Source organism: Oncorhynchus nerka, linkage group LG24, assembly GCF_034236695.1.
Source record: "Oncorhynchus nerka isolate Pitt River linkage group LG24, Oner_Uvic_2.0, whole genome shotgun sequence".
NCBI lineage: Eukaryota > Metazoa > Chordata > Actinopteri > Salmoniformes > Salmonidae > Oncorhynchus > Oncorhynchus nerka.
In genome coordinates this window covers 40,925,952-40,945,486 of record NC_088419.1, presented here as the reverse complement: position 1 = coordinate 40,945,486, position 19,535 = coordinate 40,925,952, and the positions used below count along the sequence as shown (strand labels likewise).

The following is a 19,535-nucleotide window of genomic DNA, read 5'->3' as shown; positions in this document are numbered from 1 at the left end:
TTGGGATGGTGTTCTTCGGCTTGCAAGCATCTCCCTGTTTTTCCTCCAAACATAACGAGTGTCATTATGGCCAAACAGTTCTATTTTTGTTTCATCAGACCAGAGGACATTTCTCCAAAAGGTACAATCTTCCTCCCCATGTGCAGTTGCAAACCGTAGTCTGGATTTTTTTATGTCGGTTTTGGAGCAGTGGCTTCTTCCTTGCTGAGCGGCATTTCAGGTAATGCTGTTGTTCTGGGATTGATTTGCACTTTTTGCACCAAAGTAGGTTCATCTCTAGGAGACAGAACGCGTCTCATTCCTGAGCGGTATGACGGCTGCCTGGTCCCATGGTGTTTATACTTGCATACCATTGTTTGTACAGATGATACCTTCAGACATTTGGAAATTGCTCCCAAGGATGAACCAGACTTGTGGAGGTCTACAATTTTTTTTCTGAGGTCTTGGCTGATTTATTTGAATTTTTCTATGATGTCAAGCAAAGAGGCACTGATTTTGAAGGTAGGCCTTGAAATACATCCACAGATACACCTCCAATTGACTCAAATGATGTCAATTAGCCTATCAGAGGCATCTAAAGCCATGACAGCATTTTCTGAAATTTTCCAAGCTGTTTAAAGGCACAGTCATCTTAGTGTATGTAAACTTCTGACCCACTGGAATGGTGATACAGTAAATTATAAGTGAAATAATCTGTCTGTAAACAATTGTTGGAAAAATGACTTGCGTCATGCACAAAGTAGATGTCCTAACCGACTTGCTAGAACTATAGTGTTAACAAGAAGTTTGTGGAGTTGTTGAAAAAACAAGTTTTAATGACTCCAACCTAAGTGTATGTAAACTGCTGACTTCAACTGTATCAGCAATGTGACAAAGTTGTCCTTGCTGTGCACCAGAGGTTTAAAATCAGAAGGACTGGTTCTTTCCAAAAAATGTCTGATATGTATTTAAGAACACAGGTAAAACGTGGATGCTAAAAGTAGAAAGAAATCCAAAATCTATGAAACAGACAGCATGGCTTCCTTACTTGTGGCATTCCCACACACCAGTGTGCTCTACACAGCCTATATAGTACCTACCTGAATCCCAAACAATCAAGAACAAGTGTGGACAAACAATTCAAAATGTCCGCCACCAACCCTACAGAATAGGGTGTGATTGGCAGATGTCTTTACTGTGTAGATATGAATCGTGCAATGAAACTGGGCCCGGATAGAACAGGGAAACATACAACATTGAAATACTAAAACAGTTTGAAGGATTATAAGTGTCCAGTGAAGATCCTCAAGTAGACAGGAATTCTAGTTTGAATCGCATCGCAAATGGTCCACCATTTGACCTCGGACCAGCTCTGATAAGCTTTTAGTTTCACAATGGTGTCGATTGCCTGCCTAATGTCCTAGAAATAAACTAACGCTGCTAAACTAGCTAGCTAACTCAACCACACGTTGCCTGCTTCAACTTCAGCTTTACCTAGATATTGATGAATTGGTAACTGGCTAATTATGAAGCTTGAATAGCAATGATGTAGGCTACAGTGCCCTCCAAGTATTGAACACAGATCAGTTGTTCTTTTTTTGCAGTAGGCTCTTCCAAAAACGTGGACTTGAGATTACATTTGAATGAATGAGGTTAGTACATAATGCCTTGTTATTTTGGGGTACCAGATTTAGGTTGAATCTAAAATGTCAATGGCTACATTACATGCTGGAATTCACTAAAAGGTAAGAATAGCAGCTATCAATAATCCTCTGTATCACAAATGAAATGAATGTATTTGCAATCTTTTTTTGCTAATTTGGTTGTTGCTATGGAAGCTTAATGAAAAGGGATTAGATTGGGGTGTTAATAGGATAACATTAAGCTTCAATATAGCACGCCCACGCACACACGCACGCACACACACACACACACACACACACGTATTAATATTAATCATTGATGTGGGTGCGAAGATATGCAAGGACAAGATACTTGATGTCTCTTGTTAACATACTGTAAGTCATGCCACCCACTTAATCCAAAACAGAAATCCCTTCATGACATAAATACTGTGGCTGACTACTGAGTAACAGCTCTACTGTCTTGCTATATAGCAGGCAGGAATGATACAGTAGGGTAGAGATAAAAGGCTTGGCTCACCTCGTTCCAGATCCAAAATAATGTTAGCTTGTTGCCTTGGCAACATCTAAATCAGGTTCACTAACATAATGCTCTGATCAAAACATCTGAGGGACAGAAAATACTCGTACGTGAGGAAGCCTAATCTGAGAGACTAAATAATAATAATAATAATAATTTCACAATTTTGACTGTTGAAATTAGAGGCCTGCGCTTTCTTACCTAAAACTTTGAGTATATTAAAAGAAAAATAACACAGTACCAAAATCGCTTGGTATCTACTGGGACAAACAACCCCTGACCCCTAACCCCTCACCTCATTGAAGAGCAGTTCTCTCCTCTGCTGTTTCCTTAAATCCATCTTTTTGACGGCCACCTGCTTGCCACTGTGCTTCTCGCTGGCGATGCACACGATGCCCGTCGAGCCCTCTCCAATCTTTATGAAACTCTCCAGGTACTCCCTGGGGTCACCTGGGGTCAGAGACAGACAGATCTTTCAATGTCTGCTACTCACAGCAAGATACTTTATCTACGAAGCGTCTGCACATTATCGACAAACTAGCAAAATAACTTCTCTGCCTAGAAACGGTTATTTCAACTCCTGTGATGTGGGATGTACTTGTGCTTCTTTCACCGGCTCCTCTCTATTTACCTGGGTTGACGACGAGCTGCAAGGCAGCCCTGAACTGTTCGTGGGAGACCCTGGAGGGCTGGGCATCTGAACTGGAGCCCCAGGAGGGAGGGGGGTAGGCCCCCGGGGGGATGTAAGGGGACGATGGCTGGGAGTATGCCCCCTGGAGGAGAGAACCGGTTAATACCTCCACTGCATTGTCGGTGGTGATCTTTGCAGTGACACACCTGCTTCTCTGAGAGTCATACGTAATTGTAGGTCAAAATCGGTTTAGATCGTTCAAAGAGATACGCATGCAGTCATGCAAACACGCACGCTTGCATCACAGTAGACCCACCTGTGGAGTGTATGGCGGGCTGGGCTGTGAGGGTGGGTGGTGGTAGGGGGAGGGTTTGTAGTGGTGGAACACAGGGGGGTACTGCAGTCCGGGGGGGTAGCCAGAGGGCTTGCTGTGGCTTTGAGGTAGTTTGAGGGGCCCGCGGGTATGTGTCAGACCCTGGGACCTGGGGACTCCCGTCCCAAGACGACTGGTCGTAATCACCCTGCGAGAGACGGAAGACAGACAGAGACAGTGTTAAAAACACAGCTAATACCCTGAAAACCTAAGCCATTTAAGCTAGATGAACTCATATTAAAATAACAAGCTAATAGAACGATAGCCGACTCAAAAGTGTGATCTTATATAAGTGCAAACCCTGTTTACGCTGGGCCGCATAGGAAAGACAACACATAGGAAAGACAACCTCACCAAACAACAGAGATTCTGCTTACTTGCATTCTGAATATAAAACTGTCAGAGATATTTCTCTCCCTCCTCAGTTTCTGTTCATTTTGAAATACCAGCTGCTGTCCATGTGACCTGAGTAGGTACATTACCCCTGGACAGGTGTAATGGAGGGCGTTTAGTCGAAGGGACAGGGGCTATACTTTATCATTAATACCCCACACAGACCCAAACAATGTTCCTCCATTACCCCATCCATCATACAGATGCTTTTAGGCCAGGGAACCCCCAGATCTGGGGCAACGCTCCACATCGTTTCCCTCCTTAGTCTCGTTTACAGTACCTGTTAGATTATATTCCTACAGTAGACTGTATTGGGGGGGGGACTATGTTGGTTGCAGGGTTGTGCTCCAGCCACATGGTAACAATCAAGACTTTGAGTAGAAGACTCATGTTTGAAGCTCATCTTCACTCTATTCTGCCTCTCTCGCTCTCTCTCGCTCATTCCCTCTCTTTCCCTCTCTCTCTCTCTCTCTCGCTCATTCCCTCTCTTTCCCTCTCTCTCTCTCTCTCGCTCATTCCCTCTCGCTCTCTCTCGCTCATTCCCTCTCTTTCCCTCTCTCTCTCTCTCTCTCGCTCATTCCCTCTCTTTCCCTCTCTCTCTCTCTCTCTCTCGCTCATTCCCTCTCTTTCCCTCTCGCTCTCTCTCGCTCATTCCCTCTCTTTCCCTCTCTCTCTCTCGCTCATTCCCTCTCTTTCCCTCTCGCTCTCTCTCGCTCATTCCCTCTCTTTCCCTCTCTTTCCCTCTCTCTCTCTCTCGCTCATTCCCTCTCTTTCCCTCTCGCTCTCTCTCTCGCTCATTCCCTCTCTTTCCCTCTCTCTTTCTCTCGCTCATTCCCTCTCTTTCCCTCTCGCTCTCTCTCGCTCATTCCCTCTTTCCCTCTCGCTCTCTCTCGCTCATTCCCTCTCGCTCTCTCTCGCTCATTCTCTCTCTCTCTCTCTCGCTCATTCCCTCTCTTTCCCTCTCTCTCTCGCTCATTCCCTCTCTCTCTCTCGCTCATTCCCTCTCTTTCCCTCTCTCTCTCTCGCTCTTTCCCTCTCTCTCTCGCTCATTCCCTCTCTTTCCCTCTCTCTCTCTCGCTCATTCCCTCTCTTTCCCTCTCTCTCTCTCTCGCTCATTCCCTCTCTTTCCCTCTCTCTCTCTCTCGCTCATTCCCTCTCTTTCCCTCTCTCTCTCTCTCTCGCTCATTCCCTCTCTTTCCCTCTCTCTCTCTCTCGCTCATTCCCTCTCTTTCCCTCTCTCTCTCTCTCTCTCTCGCTCATTCCCTCTCTTTCCCTCTCGCTCTCTCTCGCTCATTCCCTCTCTTTCCCTCTCTCTCTCTCGCTCATTCCCTCTCTTTCCCTCTCTCTCTCGCTCATTCGCTCTCTCTCGCTCATTCCCTCTCTTTCCCTCTCTCGCTCATTCCCTCTCTTTCCCTCTCTCGCTCATTCCCTCTCTTTCCCTCAAATTCAAATTCAGATCAATTTATTGGCATGAAAATACAATTTGTAGATATTGCCAAAGCAGTATAGTGGTACAGCATTTCAGTAAATAAAGTACAATGCAATGAGGATATGGACATTTCAGTAATAATAATAGTACATATAACCATGTGTACACTACTGCGGTTCTTTTGTGTAATCTTCGGTCGAATACATTTAATTAAATAAAAAGAAGATTATAAAAAGAAAATGAAATGAAAGAAAGGTTAATAAATAAACAACTAAATGTACATGGATGATGGCTACACTATGTATTACTTGTAAGTTATATACAATGTAAATACTGTACTTCAGGGAATTAATGGTCATGGGATGTTCCTCAGGCTATGGCAATCATATACATATCTGGCAGTAATATTAGTGGTTTCTCCCTCGCCCAGAATAATCCCCAGCTTTATGTCATTAGTACATGCACAGCAGTTGGCAATTGATTTAGATAGTTTCTTGAACATATATTGTCTTATTTGGGAGTATTTCTCACAGTAGAGGAAAAACTGCATCTCTCTCTCTCTCTCTCTCTCTCTCTCTCTCTCTCTCTCTCTCTCTCTCTCTCTCTCTCTCTAAGCTGTTTCTCCATGTCCTAGGTGGGTGGTGATGAGTCATAAATCTAGCTTGGAGAGAGGTGACAAAGGGACACTTCTCTCCCTGACACTAAACATTATGCATTGTGAGTGGGACCTTGCATTCTGCCTTCTGCATGAGAGGAATCACAAACAGAAAGCAGGAGTATGGTGTGTGTGTTTGTGTGTGAGTCAGTCACTGAGTCCCCCTCCCTTCTCCTTGTTCCTGCCCTTCAGTTTTACTCTACCAGGTAGTACATCTAGAGGTGTTTTATGGCATCACGACTCACCAGTAACTCTGTATGAATGTGAGGTACCGTGAACTGGTTATACAAGGTATTTACAGTGTTATTACCTAAGAATACAGCAGAGCCAAACATGTATGACTTGAATTTAAAAAACGATTCAAAAGGTAACATTGTATGATTATGATTATAATATAGGTTCACTCTTAATATTATGTTGCACAAATACCTTTATTTTAAAAAAATATATATTTATATTTCAACTTATTTTGAAGCCTTATTTAATCCTAATTTCGTTATTTTAGTAGGTACATTATCAGAGAATAACTCCAAATACTGTGTTTGCCTAAATAGATTTTTAAAAGTACACTAAATTATAGCTGTGAACTGCACCTGGTCATACAGGATAGTACAGGGCTGAGATATATAATATCTAGGCTAATAATCCATCTGGTGAAGACTAGCTGCCTCCAGTACTGAGGAGATGATGCTCTGACTTCCGGAGTTAATGACATTACCTCCCAGAACACACACTCCCCCCAAACATACACTCTGAAAGGACACACACAACCCCTCGAACACACACTCCCCTAAACACACACTCTAATAAAAACCCGATGACAAGAAAGAGGCAGGGCAGGAGGAGGAAATCTCTCTCTCTCTCTCTCCCTCTCCCTCTCTCTCTCTCTCTCTCCCTCTCTCTCTCTCTCTCTCCCCTCTCTCTCTCACACACACACAAACACACACACCCCTCCACCTACACACACACACAGAGTAAGAGGAGGGTTGGGTTGATGTGTGGGGATGGTGGTATAATTACGTGGCGTGGACTTGTTTAATCAATCACTGTGAAGCGGCGGTGCTCCTCACGGCCCACAGGAGGGACGGGGCTACTCTCCAGACCCCCTATCGTTGGCGGGCCCCGGCGGCTGGCTGTCAGCCAAGGGTCTCCTGATCCATGTTGGTTAAACGCGCATCAATCTGAATTTGGCAGGGTAATCAACAACCCAACTGAACTGTGAAATTGAATTCCGCGCTGGAACATCGTTGGGCCGTTTTTATGCGAAGGCTGCAGAAAGGAGAAAGTGCCGCAACATCAATTTGTCACGAGAGCTGCTGCCGAGGCAGTGGAGGAGTAGCTGCGTGTGTGTGTGTGTGTGTGTGTGTGTCTGTGTGTGTGTGTGTGTCTGTGTCTGTGTGTGTGTGTGTGTGTGTGTGTGTGTGTGTGTGTGTGTGTGTGTGTGTGTGTGTGTCTGTGTGTCTGTGTGTCTGTGTGTCTGTGTGTTGTGAGCCCGTGCTGTCTACTGTTATAACCCCACTGGCTCACAACAAAAAGGGGGATTTTGTTCAATGACTGAATTGAAAGAGAAAGAGAGAGAGAGAGGAGAGGGAGAGAGAGGAGAAGTGGGTTCATTACAAGGTCCATGAGGCAGGAAGAATGGTGCTTCTTAAGCTGCCAGATCACTTACAACACGTTTTTGTTTTTTGTTCTTTTTTTTCTACTGATGTTAGGAATCTCCTACACGCGTCACGACACATATCTTGCGACTGTTTTTTTCTCCCAATACTTCTATATGATCTCCTACATCTTTTTTTCAGATGGAACTCAATAGCGAGTCACGTAGTGAATTTGGTTTCAACGATTGACCTCATAGGCCTTTCTTAAGGTGTATAAAGTATAGTCGGCTGCAGTAGATTCCTGTCTTGCTCCAATCACAAGCATTTGTAACAACAACAAAAAAGAACTCTCACCACAAAAACACTATTTCTGTTTCTACCTCTGTGTGTATTGTGGATGTTTGCTAAGGCATTGGAGGTGAAGTGGCTTTCATCAGGGCACCCTAGGGTTAATATCAGCAGATGCATTACTACTGTAACACCAGATGTCCAAGTACAGTACTACAGCGGACAGCCTCCTCTCCTCAGCTCATACGGAGCACAAATGTTCGTACAGTTTCAGTACGTATTGAGTGTACAAAGTATTAGGAACACCTGCTACTTCCATGACACAGACTGACCTTATTGATGTTACTTGTTAAATCCACTTCAATCCCATGTAGATGAAGGGGAGGAGACAGGTTAAAGAAGGATTTTGAAGCCTTGAGACAATTGAGACATGGATTGCGCATGGGTGCCATTCAGAGTGGGCAAGACAAAAGATTTAAGTGTCTTTGAACGGGGTATGGTTGTAGGTGCCAGGCGCACTGGTTTACGCCAAGAACTGCAACGCTGCTGGGTTTCCCCCGCTCGACAGCTTCCCGTGTGTATTAAGTATGGTCCACCACCCAAAGGACACCCAGTCAACTTGACACAACTGTGGGAAGCATTGGAGTCAACATGGGCCAGCATCCCTGTGGAATGCTTTCGACACCTTGTAGAGTTTGAGGCGGTTCTGAGGGCAAACGGGGATACAACTCAATAGGAAGGTAACACATTTTGTTCTTGCCCTCTGTTTGTTTGTGTTCTGAATATCGTACATGGTTCGACAAAGAAAACAGATGGATAAAGAGTTCACGTGTTGGTGTGTATAATAGCTACACGTAACGATCAGACAGAGAGTCGGTGACTGAGGGAGATGGGGACGGGACGTCCGACGGCTCATTCCTCTGCACAGTTCAATGAAAGGTCACTGTTTCAGCGTGGGGATGAAAGCTTGCTTATTCACCTTCCGATTATCACACAGGCATTTGTCCGGGCAGAGGCAACAAATGATACACGATCTGCACATGCACAACTTCCCAAACCCATGATGTTCTTCAACCCTGCTCCCGGAGAGAGATGGTGTGCACACTTTTGTTTTAGCCAAGCACTAACACACCTGGTTTATTAACACATCATCAAGCCTTTTTGTTGTTGTTGTTGTCACTAAAAGAGGGGTGTTAGTCCTGGTTTGATCAGAAACCCTGCATACACATGCTACTGCAGCTCTACAGGACCAGGACTAGCAGGGGGGAAGAACACTGCAGTAGATGGTTGATTATTATGGCATCTCCATGAGGCCTGCAAGTCACCTTTCCAGCTCTCTGTGTGCCTGCTCCACAGGCACCTAACTGAAGCTGATATAGGGGACTGCAATTGCAGAGTGGTATTTATTTGCTTGGGCCTCGTACACTTCACACACACACACACTAACTGTCATTCTGCCCCTGAACAAGGCAGTTAACCCACTGTTCCTTGGCCGTCGTTGAAAATATGAATTTCTTCTTAACTGACTTGCCTAGTTAAATAAAGGTATAATAAAATATCAATAAAAAATGATCTCTAGATGTTCTCAGAAGTGTGTCTTCTCCTCTAGAAAACAAAAAGCAATCAGTGAAACCTTCTGTTTTCCCAGTTACTTTGAAAGAGACTACGCTCCCGATTGTATTTCCACTCCACGCAGCTCTTCCCTAATCTATAGGAATGTGTCTGTCCGCAGTATATCTGCAGTTGCAGGTCAAAGAGTAAGGAGTGATGGATGGCACAAGATAGTCTTAACGCTCAAATAGAAGACTTCTCTCTCGCCCCTCTCCCCCGGCCCCTCTCTCCTTCATGTCCTTCTCTCTCAGTCCCCCCTCCCCCCATCCCTCTCTCTCAGATGAACTGTGGTATTGGACTGACGCCAGTTTATCTTCCTCCTCTCGTCCAAATGTCTCCCCTTCCCTCCCCCTCTCCCACCCCCGTTTGGACTGTGTTATCGGCTTGACGACGGCCCAGTGTTGTGGCGTTCATTGATTCTAGCGCGGCTTCTGTAAAGGCAATTCTGTGTCTGTGGCAGAGCCTTCCTCCGCTGGGGAACAGTAGATTAACTACTGACACTAGATCCATCACACAGAGGTGAGGAGGAGAGGAGAGGAGAGAGGGAGGAGAAATGGGGAGGAAGGAAAGGAGAGGATAGGGGTAGATGAGAAGAGGGAAGGGAGAAATAAAGAGGGGGAGAGGAGGGGAGGGGAGGAGAGGAAAGTAGATTGGGTAAAAGAGAGGGACGAGGAGAAAGGAGAGATGCAACTGGGGCGATAACACTGCATCATCTCTTTAAACCGGGAAGGGGTGGATACATGGGAGGCTAATGCATCTGTGTAATGTTCTCTGCAGTGGTTTCAATGGGTTTGTCAGAAAGGGCTGTCATTCCAGTGTCGTGGAAAAAGGCTACTATAGCTCAGCGTATGCACATTCAACATTTGCACCTTCCAGTTTATTAGGTACTTCAGAGAGAGAAGTTCAGAGAGCTCTTACAGTGCCTTCGGAAAGTATTCAGACCCCTTGACTTTTTACACATTTTGTTACGCTGGAGCCTTATTTTAAAATGGATTGAATAAAAAACAATCCTCAGCAATCTACACACAACACCATAAATTGAAAACAGGTTTTTAGAAATGTTTGCAAATGTATTAAACTTAAAAACAGGAATACCTTATTTACATACAGTTGAAGTCGGAAGTTTACATACACTTAGGTTGGAGTCATTAAACTCGTTTTTCAACCACTCCACAAATTTCTTGTTAACAAACTATAGTTTTGGCAAGTCGATTAGGACATCTATCTTGTGCATGACACAAGTAATTTTTCCAGACAGATTATTTCACTTATAATTCACTGTATCACAATTCCAGTGGGTCAGACGTTTACATACACTAAGATGACTGTGCCTTTAAACAGCTTAGAAAATTCCAGAAAATGGTGTCATGGCTTTAGATGCTTCTGATAGGCTAATTGACATCATTTGAGTCCTACCTTCAAATTCAGTGCCTCTTTGCTTGACATCATGGGAAAATCAAAAGAAATCAGCCAAGACCTCAGAAAAAAATTGTAGACCTCCACAAGTTTGGTTCATCCTTGGGAGCAATTTCCAAATGCCTGAAGGTACCACGTTCATCTGTACAAACAATAGTACGCAACTATAAACACCATGGTACCGTCATACCGCTCAGGAAGGAGACACGCTCTGTCTCCAAAGTTGAACATACTTTTGTGCGAAATGTGCAAATCAATCCCAGAACAACAGCAAAGGACCTTGTGAAGATGCTGGAGGAAACAGGTACAAAAGTATCTATATCCACAGTGAAACGAGTCCTATATCGACATAACTTGAAAGGCCACTCAGCACAGAAGAAGCCACTGCTCCAAAACTGCCATAAAAAAGCCAGACTACGGTTTGCCACTGTACATGGGGACAAAGATTGTACTTTTGGGAGAAATGTCCTCTGGTCTGATGAAACAAAAATAGAACTGTTTGGCCATAATGACCATTGTTATATTTTGAGGAAAAACGGGGAGTCTTGCAAGAACACCATCCCAACCGTGAAACACGGGGGTGGCAGCATCATGTTGTGGGGGTGCTTTGCTGCAGGAGGGACTGGTGCACTTCACAAAATAGATGGCATCACGAGGGAGGAAAATTATATGGATATATTGAAGCAACATCTCAAGACGTCAGTCAGGAAGTTAAAGCTTGGTTGCAAATGTGTCTTCCAAATGGACAATGACCCCAAGCATACTTCCAAAGTTGTGTCAAAATGGCTTAAGGACAACAAAGTCAAGGTATTGAAGTACCAAAAGATTTCTGCAGCTTTGAAGGTCCCCAAGAACACAGAAGATGTTTGGAACCACCAAGACTCTTCCTTGAAGCTGCCAAAGGTGTATGTAACGTATGTAAATGTGATATATATGTTTTTTAATCAATTAATACAAAATCATAAAAACCTGTTTTGCTTTGTCACTATCGGGTTTTGTGTGTAGAGATTGATGAGGGGAAAAAACTAATGTAATCCATTTTAGAATAAGGCTGTAACCTAACAAAATGGGCATAAAGTCAACGGATCTGAATACTTTACGAAGTATCACCTGATTCAAATTATTATCAAAACTGGACTATTTGGAAAAGTATTTTGAAAATAGTAGAAAATAATACACTGCTAACATAATGGATGTGTCTTTCCTTGGCAATAACATTTCCCGACTCAGATTACAGAGTAAATAAACACACCAGCCCAGACGTACCTTGGCCATGGCCTGTGAGTTGGTGAGAGTCTCTGAGAGGCGTGGGTAGGTGTAGGAGCTGTAGGGGTGTGTCTGAGGGGGACTCTTAAAAGCCCCGCTGGCCCCATAGGGCACGTTGGGCTCCTGGAGGCCGGACCCCGACCTGGAGCGCTGTCGGATGGCCGGCGTGGGGCTGGTCTGCATCACGTACGACGACTTAGGCCTCTTCTCGTACTCGTCTCTGGACATGCCGCTGTAGCTCCACTCGCTATCTGGGTAGTTGATTTGCTCGCTGTGCAGCGAGGCTCGCGACGGTGTCCCCACCATCGACGCATCCCGGTAGTCCTGGCTGGACGAACCGCCTACGGACGCCCGGTAGTACCCCCCTGTCGTGGACCCGGCAGACCCCCCTGCGCTTCCCACCCCGGACCCAGATCCCACCTCGTCGGCCAAGCGCGCCCCCGCCACCTTGCTCTCCAAGTACGTGTGGTAGTCCGGAGGCAGCTTGGCGTAATCGGTCTTCTGAGGCATGGCGTCGGGGTAGAAGGGAACGCGGGTGGCGTGGGTGAGGTGGCCATTCTGTTTGGGGAAGCGGTAGTGTCTCCCCACGGCCCAGTCCCCATCTAGAGCGAAGCCTTTACTGTCCTTCCTGTAGGGCTCCAGAGAGAAGTCCCTACTGGAGGTGTCCAGATCACAGGAGTAGCGGGAGTAGTAGTGGCTGAAGCCGTTCTCCTCAGGGGCGTTGGGGTGGGGGTGTGGAGGGTGGTGGGAGGGGGGTTTGGGGGCCCCAGACCCGGCCTGGTGGGGGCCCGTAGGGCTCTCTTTACGCAGGGAGTTGGAACGTGTCACAGAGATGCTGTCGAACTCCTCCAGGAGACCATTGATGGACGTGTCCTTCGGGGGCCGGTTCCCTCGAACGATGGTCTGGGGAACAGACAGTAAACACACAGTTAACGTACTGTAGCTACGCATCGCAGTGAGGGAACCATAGAAATAGAATGGAATAGGAAGATCCATTCTAGTAATTATATTTCTATGAAAGTAACTACCTGCCCATGCACAGTAGATGGACACAGTTAACGTGCTGTAGCTACGCATCGCAGTGAGGGAACCATAGAAATAGAATGGAATGGGAACGTCCATTCTAGTAATTATATTTCTATGAAGAGAACTACCTGCCCATGCACAGTAGATGGATAATAAGTAGCCATGATGATACAAAGGAAATATCTGTACTATCAATGGAAATATTAATAGAAATTGTTCCATTGAGTAACATTCCTCTGAGGTGATGTGTATTATGTTTTTTGTGAGAAAATGAAAATGAGAGAGAACCGAATGCCTAGTTCTCTTATAGCAACAATAGGCATCTCCACACAGCCTGGTCTTATAGACTAGACGTAACATAGTAAACATACATCCAGGATACTCAAATGAGTATGATATGTTACATTTAGCATGGTTACTTAAGACAGAATATTACTTAGGGCAAAAATGAAATTAGGCTGGTTAGTCGGGGTGGATGGGTATGCATACAACACAAATGTTTATGAATTCAAAGGTTGCGTGCTCAAATCGCATCGCAAACAACTTTCGAGTTTGAGCTAATTAGCAACTTTACAACTTTTTAGCTACTTTGCAACTATTTAGCACGTTATCTAACCCTTCCCCTAACCCTAACCTTAACCCTTTAAATTAATCCCTAACACTAACCTTTACCTTAACCTTAAACCCTAACCCTAATCCCTAGCCCACCTAACGTTAGCCACCTAGCTAACATTAGCGTTAGCCACCTAGCCACCTAGCTAATGTTTACCACAACAAATTGGAATTCGTAACATTTCATACTTTTTGCAAATTCGTAACATATTGTACAAATTGCAATGAGTAAGATATTGTACTAATTGGAGTGTCCCGGATTGACTTTTACTATGTTACGTACGCTCTCCACAACCCACTGTCAGTGTGAGTTGGAGAAAGGACTAAAATAGCTACCCTGAAATGTGAGAAGAGGAGAAAGCAAAACGTATATTGGGAAAGATTATGTTCTATCCCATTTCTTTCCCAAAAGATAAGCTTCAATTTCAGTGGGAGGAACTGATCAGGGCACATTAATAATTGTAAGGCGAAAGAAACGCACATCTGTTTAGGCGAGGTACTGGCTAGCAGAGTAGAACACCTGTTTAGGAGAGGTGCTGGCTAGCAGAGTAGAACACCTGTTTAGGAGAGATGCTGGCTAGCGGAGTAGAACACCTGTTTAGGCGAGGTGCTGGCTAGTGGAGTAGAACACCTGTTTAGGTGAGGTGCTGGCTAGCGGAGTAGAACACCTGTTTAGGTGAGGTGCTGGCTAGCGGAGTAGAACACCTGTTCAGGCGAGGTGCTGGCTAGCGGAGTAGAACACTTGAAAAAGAAAAGGAGAGCTGCACACTCTAGAAGCAATAATTGAATAACATCATGACAAACATTTTGACAGACAAGCTGTCTTGTACCCTGATGAAGACAGCTTGTCTGTCAAAATGTTAGTTATTAGATTACCCAATTATTGCTTCTGAGCTCCTAGAGTGTGCAGCTCTCCTTTTCTTTTTCACATGAATAATTGTGACATTTGGTGCACTGCATTTACACCCCGCTTACACACACACACACACGCGCGCGCCTCCGCAGGCACTCACACACACACACCCACACTGCTGCTTCAAACCCCTAATGCAGCTGAAACAACAGCAGCATTGCTCATCCTCTCCTACCCACGGTAAGCTCTTTACACGGCAGAGAGGGCTGCGTGTGTGTGTGTGGCGTTTGTACGGTCGCGGTGTGTGCAGATCTCTGTGAGGGGAATCAAAGCCCTGCGTGTCTCTGCCTCCAGAGGATCAAAACAATGTGAGGTTAACATGAGGGTTAGGGCAACAGAGGATGGCACAGCATTTATTTATTTATTTATTTTCTCTCTCTCTCTCTCTCTCTCTCTCTCTCTCTCTCTCTCTCTCTCTCTCTCTCCTTCCCTCTCTCTCTCTCTCTCTCTCTCTCTCTCTCTCTCTCTCTCTCTCTCTCTCTCTCAATACTACAGGAGAATGTCAGACCATCCATCTGTGAGCTGAAGCTAAAGCGCAGCCGGGTCATGCAGCAAGACAATCCAAAACACACAATCAAGTCTACATAAAAATGGCTAAAAAGCATAGTCAAAGTCCAGACCTATTCCCAATTGAGATGTTGTAGCAGGACTTGAAACGGAAGAGTGGGCCAAAATCCCTCCACAGCGACTGATTACTGGTGACTGATCAACAACTACAGGAAGTGATTGGTTGGCACAACCAGTTATTGAGTGTAAGGGGGCAATTACCTTTTCACAAAGGGGAATTGAGTGTTGCATAACTTTGTTTATGAAAGAAATGAAATAAGTATGTCATTGTTGTGTTATTTGTTCACTCAGGTTCCCTTTATCTAATATTCGGTTTTGGTTGCAGATCTGACAACATTCAGTATCATGAAATATGCAAAAATAAAGAAAATTAGAAAGGGGGTAAATACTTTTTATTGCTCTGTACGTCCCAGACTGTAGGGTTGTGTCTGAAATCTGTTAGAAATATATAACGTTTAGTACAGAACCTTTAGAATCTGTACGTCCCAGACTGTAGGGTTGTGTCTGAAATCTGTTAGAAATATATAACGTTTAGTACAGAACCTTTAGAATCTGTACGTCCCAGACTGTAGGGCTGTGTCTGAAATCTGTTAGAAATATATAACGTTTAGTACAGAACCTTTAGAATCTGTACGTCCCAGACTGTAGGGTTGTGTCTGAAATCTGTTAGAAATATATAACGTTTAGTACAGAACCTTTAGAATCTGTACGTCCCAGACTGTAGGGTTGTGTCTGAAATCTGTTAGAAATATATAACGTTTAGTACAGAACCTTTAGAATCTGTACGTCCCAGACTGTAGGGCTGTGTCTGAAATCTGTTAGAAATATATAACGTTTGAACACTCACTAATTCAATTGGCAGGGAGCACTGGAGAGTGTCAATTATTTAATAAAACATTAACCTTGTTTGGTTGAAAATCCATAACCTCTGTATAGGAGACAGAGAGAGAGAGAGAGAGAGGAAAAAGAGAGGGCGAGAGAGAGTGAGAGAGAGAAAGCAAGAGAGAGACACACGCAAGGTTAATTGTGTGCCAGATCACTGTCAAGCGTCCCGACATCACGTAAAGTCGGTGCTGGATATCTTCCCATTATTTTGAATTAAGGGCTGATAGTTTGGAGTACCAAGCTCTCTCTCTCTCTCTCTCTCTCTCTCTCCCTTCTTTGTTATTCACAGTGTCTCAGTGGTGACAGCAGCCATATTTCAGAGCGCTGAGACTCTGGCCCATCCGCCGGTGAGAAGTTGTAATAGATCTAGTCTCTATCCCACTGTCTGTATATATGTCTGTCTCTCTGTGTCTGTCTGTCCATCTGTCTGCTCAAGGTAAGCACTGGTAGAGAAGAAGGGCAGAGGGGAGAGGGTAAGGCAGAAGGAGGAGAGGAGATCTAGTCTTTTTGCTGTGTACTTTATGCTGTGCTCCCGTTTGCCCTCAGAACAGCCTCAAACTCTACAAGGCGTCGAAAGCGTTCCTCACGGATGCTGGCCCATGTTGACTCCAATGCTTCCCACAGTTGTGTCAAGTTGTCTGGGTGTCCTTTGGGTGGTGGACCATTCTTGATACACACGGGAAGCTGTTGAGCATTAAAACCCAGCAGCGTTGCAGTTCTTGATACACTCAAACTGGTGTGCCTGGCACCTACTACTATACCCTGTTCAAAGGCACTTAAATCTTTTGTCTTTCCCATTCACTCTCTGGATGGCACAAATACACAATCCATGTCTCAATTGCCTCAATTGCCTCTTTAACCTGTCTCCTCCACTTCATCTAGACTGGTTGAAGTGGATTTTTGAGTGGAATGGCAATGGAGGAGATGGCCACCGTTTTACGATCCCGTCACAAATTGTGCTATTGTGTATGTTTTTTTGCGTTATTTGTAACTTATTTTGTACATAATGTTTCTGCCACCGTGTCTTATGACCGAAAAGAGATTCTTGATATCAGGGCAGCGATTACTCACCCCGTACTGGAAGAATTCTTCTTCTTCGATGCGTTGGATGGGAAGGATTTACTCCAGACACCCGACAAGGCCCTCATCCCCGTCATTCGCAGGAGGAAAAGACAGAGATATCGTGGACAACGGTACAGGTGCCTTGTAAGGTAATCTACCTTTACCATCGGTCCTATTATCCAATGTACAATCAATCGATAATAAAGTAGATGACCTACCAGCACATATATCCTACCAACGGGACATTAAAAACTGTAATATCTTATGTTTCACCGAGTCGTGGCTGAACGACAACATGATTAACATACAGCTGGCGGGTTTTAAGCTTTTTCGACAGGATAGAACAGCGACCTCTGGTAAAGACAAGGGGCGGAGGCCTATGTATATATGTAGGCAACTGCTGGTGCACGATATCTAAGGCAGTCTTGAGGATTTGCTTGCCTGAGGTAGAGTATCTCATGATAAGCTGTAGACCACACTATTTACCAAGAGAGTTTACATCTATATTTTTCGCAGCTGTCTATATACCACCGCAGACCGATGCTGGCACAAAGACCGCACTGCACTCAATGAGCTGTATACGGACATAAGCAAACAGAAAAACACTCATCCAGAGGCGACGCTCCTAGTGGCCCGGGGACTTTAACGCAGGGACACTCAAATCAGTTTTACCTCATTTCTATCAGCATGTTAAATGTGCAAGCAGAGGGAAAAAAACTCTAGACCACCTTTACTCCAAAACACAGAGATGCGTACAAAGCTCTCTCTCGCCCTCCATTTGGCAAATTTGACCATAATTCTATCCTCCTGATTCCTGCTTACAAGCAAAAACGAAAGCGGTAAGCACCAGTGACTCTGTCAATAAGAAAGTGGTCAGATGAAGCAGATGGTAAGCTACAGGACTGTTTTGCTAGCACAGACTGGAATGTGTTCTGGCATTCTTCAGATTGCATTGAGGAGTACACCACATCAGTCACTGGCTTCATCAAGAAGTGCATCGATGACATCATCTCCACAGTGACCGTACGTACATACCCCAACCAGAAGCAGTGGATTACACTCAACATCCGCACTGAGAGAAAGGGTAGGACTGCCACTTTCAGGGAGCAGAACTCTAAGTCGGAAGCTGATAAGACATCCCTCTATGTCCTCCGACGAACCATCAAACAGGCAAAGCGTCAATACAGGACTAAGATTGAATCGTACTACACCGGCTCCGATGCTTGTCAGATGTAGCAGGGCTTGCAAACTATTACAGACTACAAAGGGAAGCACACCCACGAGCTGCCCAGTGACACGAACCTACCAGACAAGCTAAATTACTTCTATGCTCGCTTCGAGGCAAGTAACACTGAAACATGCATGAGAGCACCAGCTGTGCCGGACAACTGTGTGATCACGCTCTCTGTAGCCGATGTGAGTAAGACCTTTAAACAGGTCAACATTCACAAGGCCGCAGGGCCAGACGGATTACCAGGACGTGTACTCCGAGCATTCACTGACCAACTGGCAAGTGCCATCACTGACATTTTCAACCTGCCCCTGACTGAGTCTGTAATACCAACATGTTTCAAGCAGACCACCATAGTCTCTGTGCCCAAGAACACTAAGGTAACCTGCCTAAATGACTATCGACCCGTAGCACTCACATCTGTTGCCATGAAGTGCTTTGAAAGGCTGGTCAAAGCTCACTTCAACACCATTATCCCAGAAACCCTAGACCCACTCCAAATTGCATACCGCCCTAACAGATCCACAGATTATACAATCTCTATTGCACTCAACATTGCCCTTTCCCACCTGGACAAAAGGAACACCTATGTGAGAATGTTATTCATTGACTACAGTTCAGCATTCAACACCCTCAAAGTGCCCTCAAAGCTCATCACTAAGCTAAGGAGCTTGGGACTAAACACCTCCCTCTGTAACTGGATCCTGGACTTCCTTATGGGCCGCCCCCAGGTGGTAAGGATAGGGAACAACACATCCGCCACGGTGATCCTCAACACTGGGGCCCCTCAGGGGTGCTTGCTCAGTCCCCTCCTGTACTCCCTGTTCACTCATGACTGCATGGCCAAGCACAACTCCAACACCATCATCAAGTTTGCCAATGACACAACAGTGGTAGGCCTGATCACCGACAACGATGAGACAGCCTATAGGGAGGAGGTCAGAGACCTGGCCGTGTGGTGCAGGGACAACAACCTCTCCCTCAACGTGATCAAGACAAAGAAGATGATTGTGGACTACAGGAAAAGGAGGACCGGGCACGTCCCCATTCTCTTCGACGGGGCTGTAGTGGAACAGTTTGAGAGTTGCAAGTTCCTTGGTGTCCACATCACCAACAAACTCTCATGGTCCAAACACACTGAGACAGTTGTGAAGAGGTCACGACAAAGCCTATTCCCCCTCAGGAGACTGAAAAGATTTGGCATGGGTCCTCAGATCCTCAAAAGGTTCTATAGCTGCAGCATCGAGAGCATGGTTGCATCACTGCCTGGTATGGCAACTGCTCGGCCTCCGACCTCCAATGCACTACAGAGGGTAGTGCGGACTGCCCAGTACATCACTGGGGCCAAGCTTCCTGCCATCCAGAACCTCTATACCAGTCGGTGTCAGAAAAAGGCCCTAAAAATTGTCAAAGACTCCAGACACCCTAGTCATAGAC

General features: G+C 45.2%; 1 protein-coding gene across 1 annotated transcript in view; it reads right to left on the bottom strand.

Moving 5' to 3' along the window:
* LOC115107994 (serine/threonine-protein kinase PAK 5-like) overlaps nt 1–19,535 on the bottom strand; it is a 117,391-nt gene that overhangs the window by 11,126 nt on the left and 86,730 nt on the right. Inside the window, 5 exon segments of the mRNA XM_029631842.2 lie at nt 2,438–2,592; nt 2,774–2,915; nt 3,090–3,228; nt 3,230–3,294; nt 11,803–12,705. Coding sequence (XP_029487702.2) covers nt 2,438–2,592; nt 2,774–2,915; nt 3,090–3,228; nt 3,230–3,294; nt 11,803–12,705 — 1,404 coding nt within the window.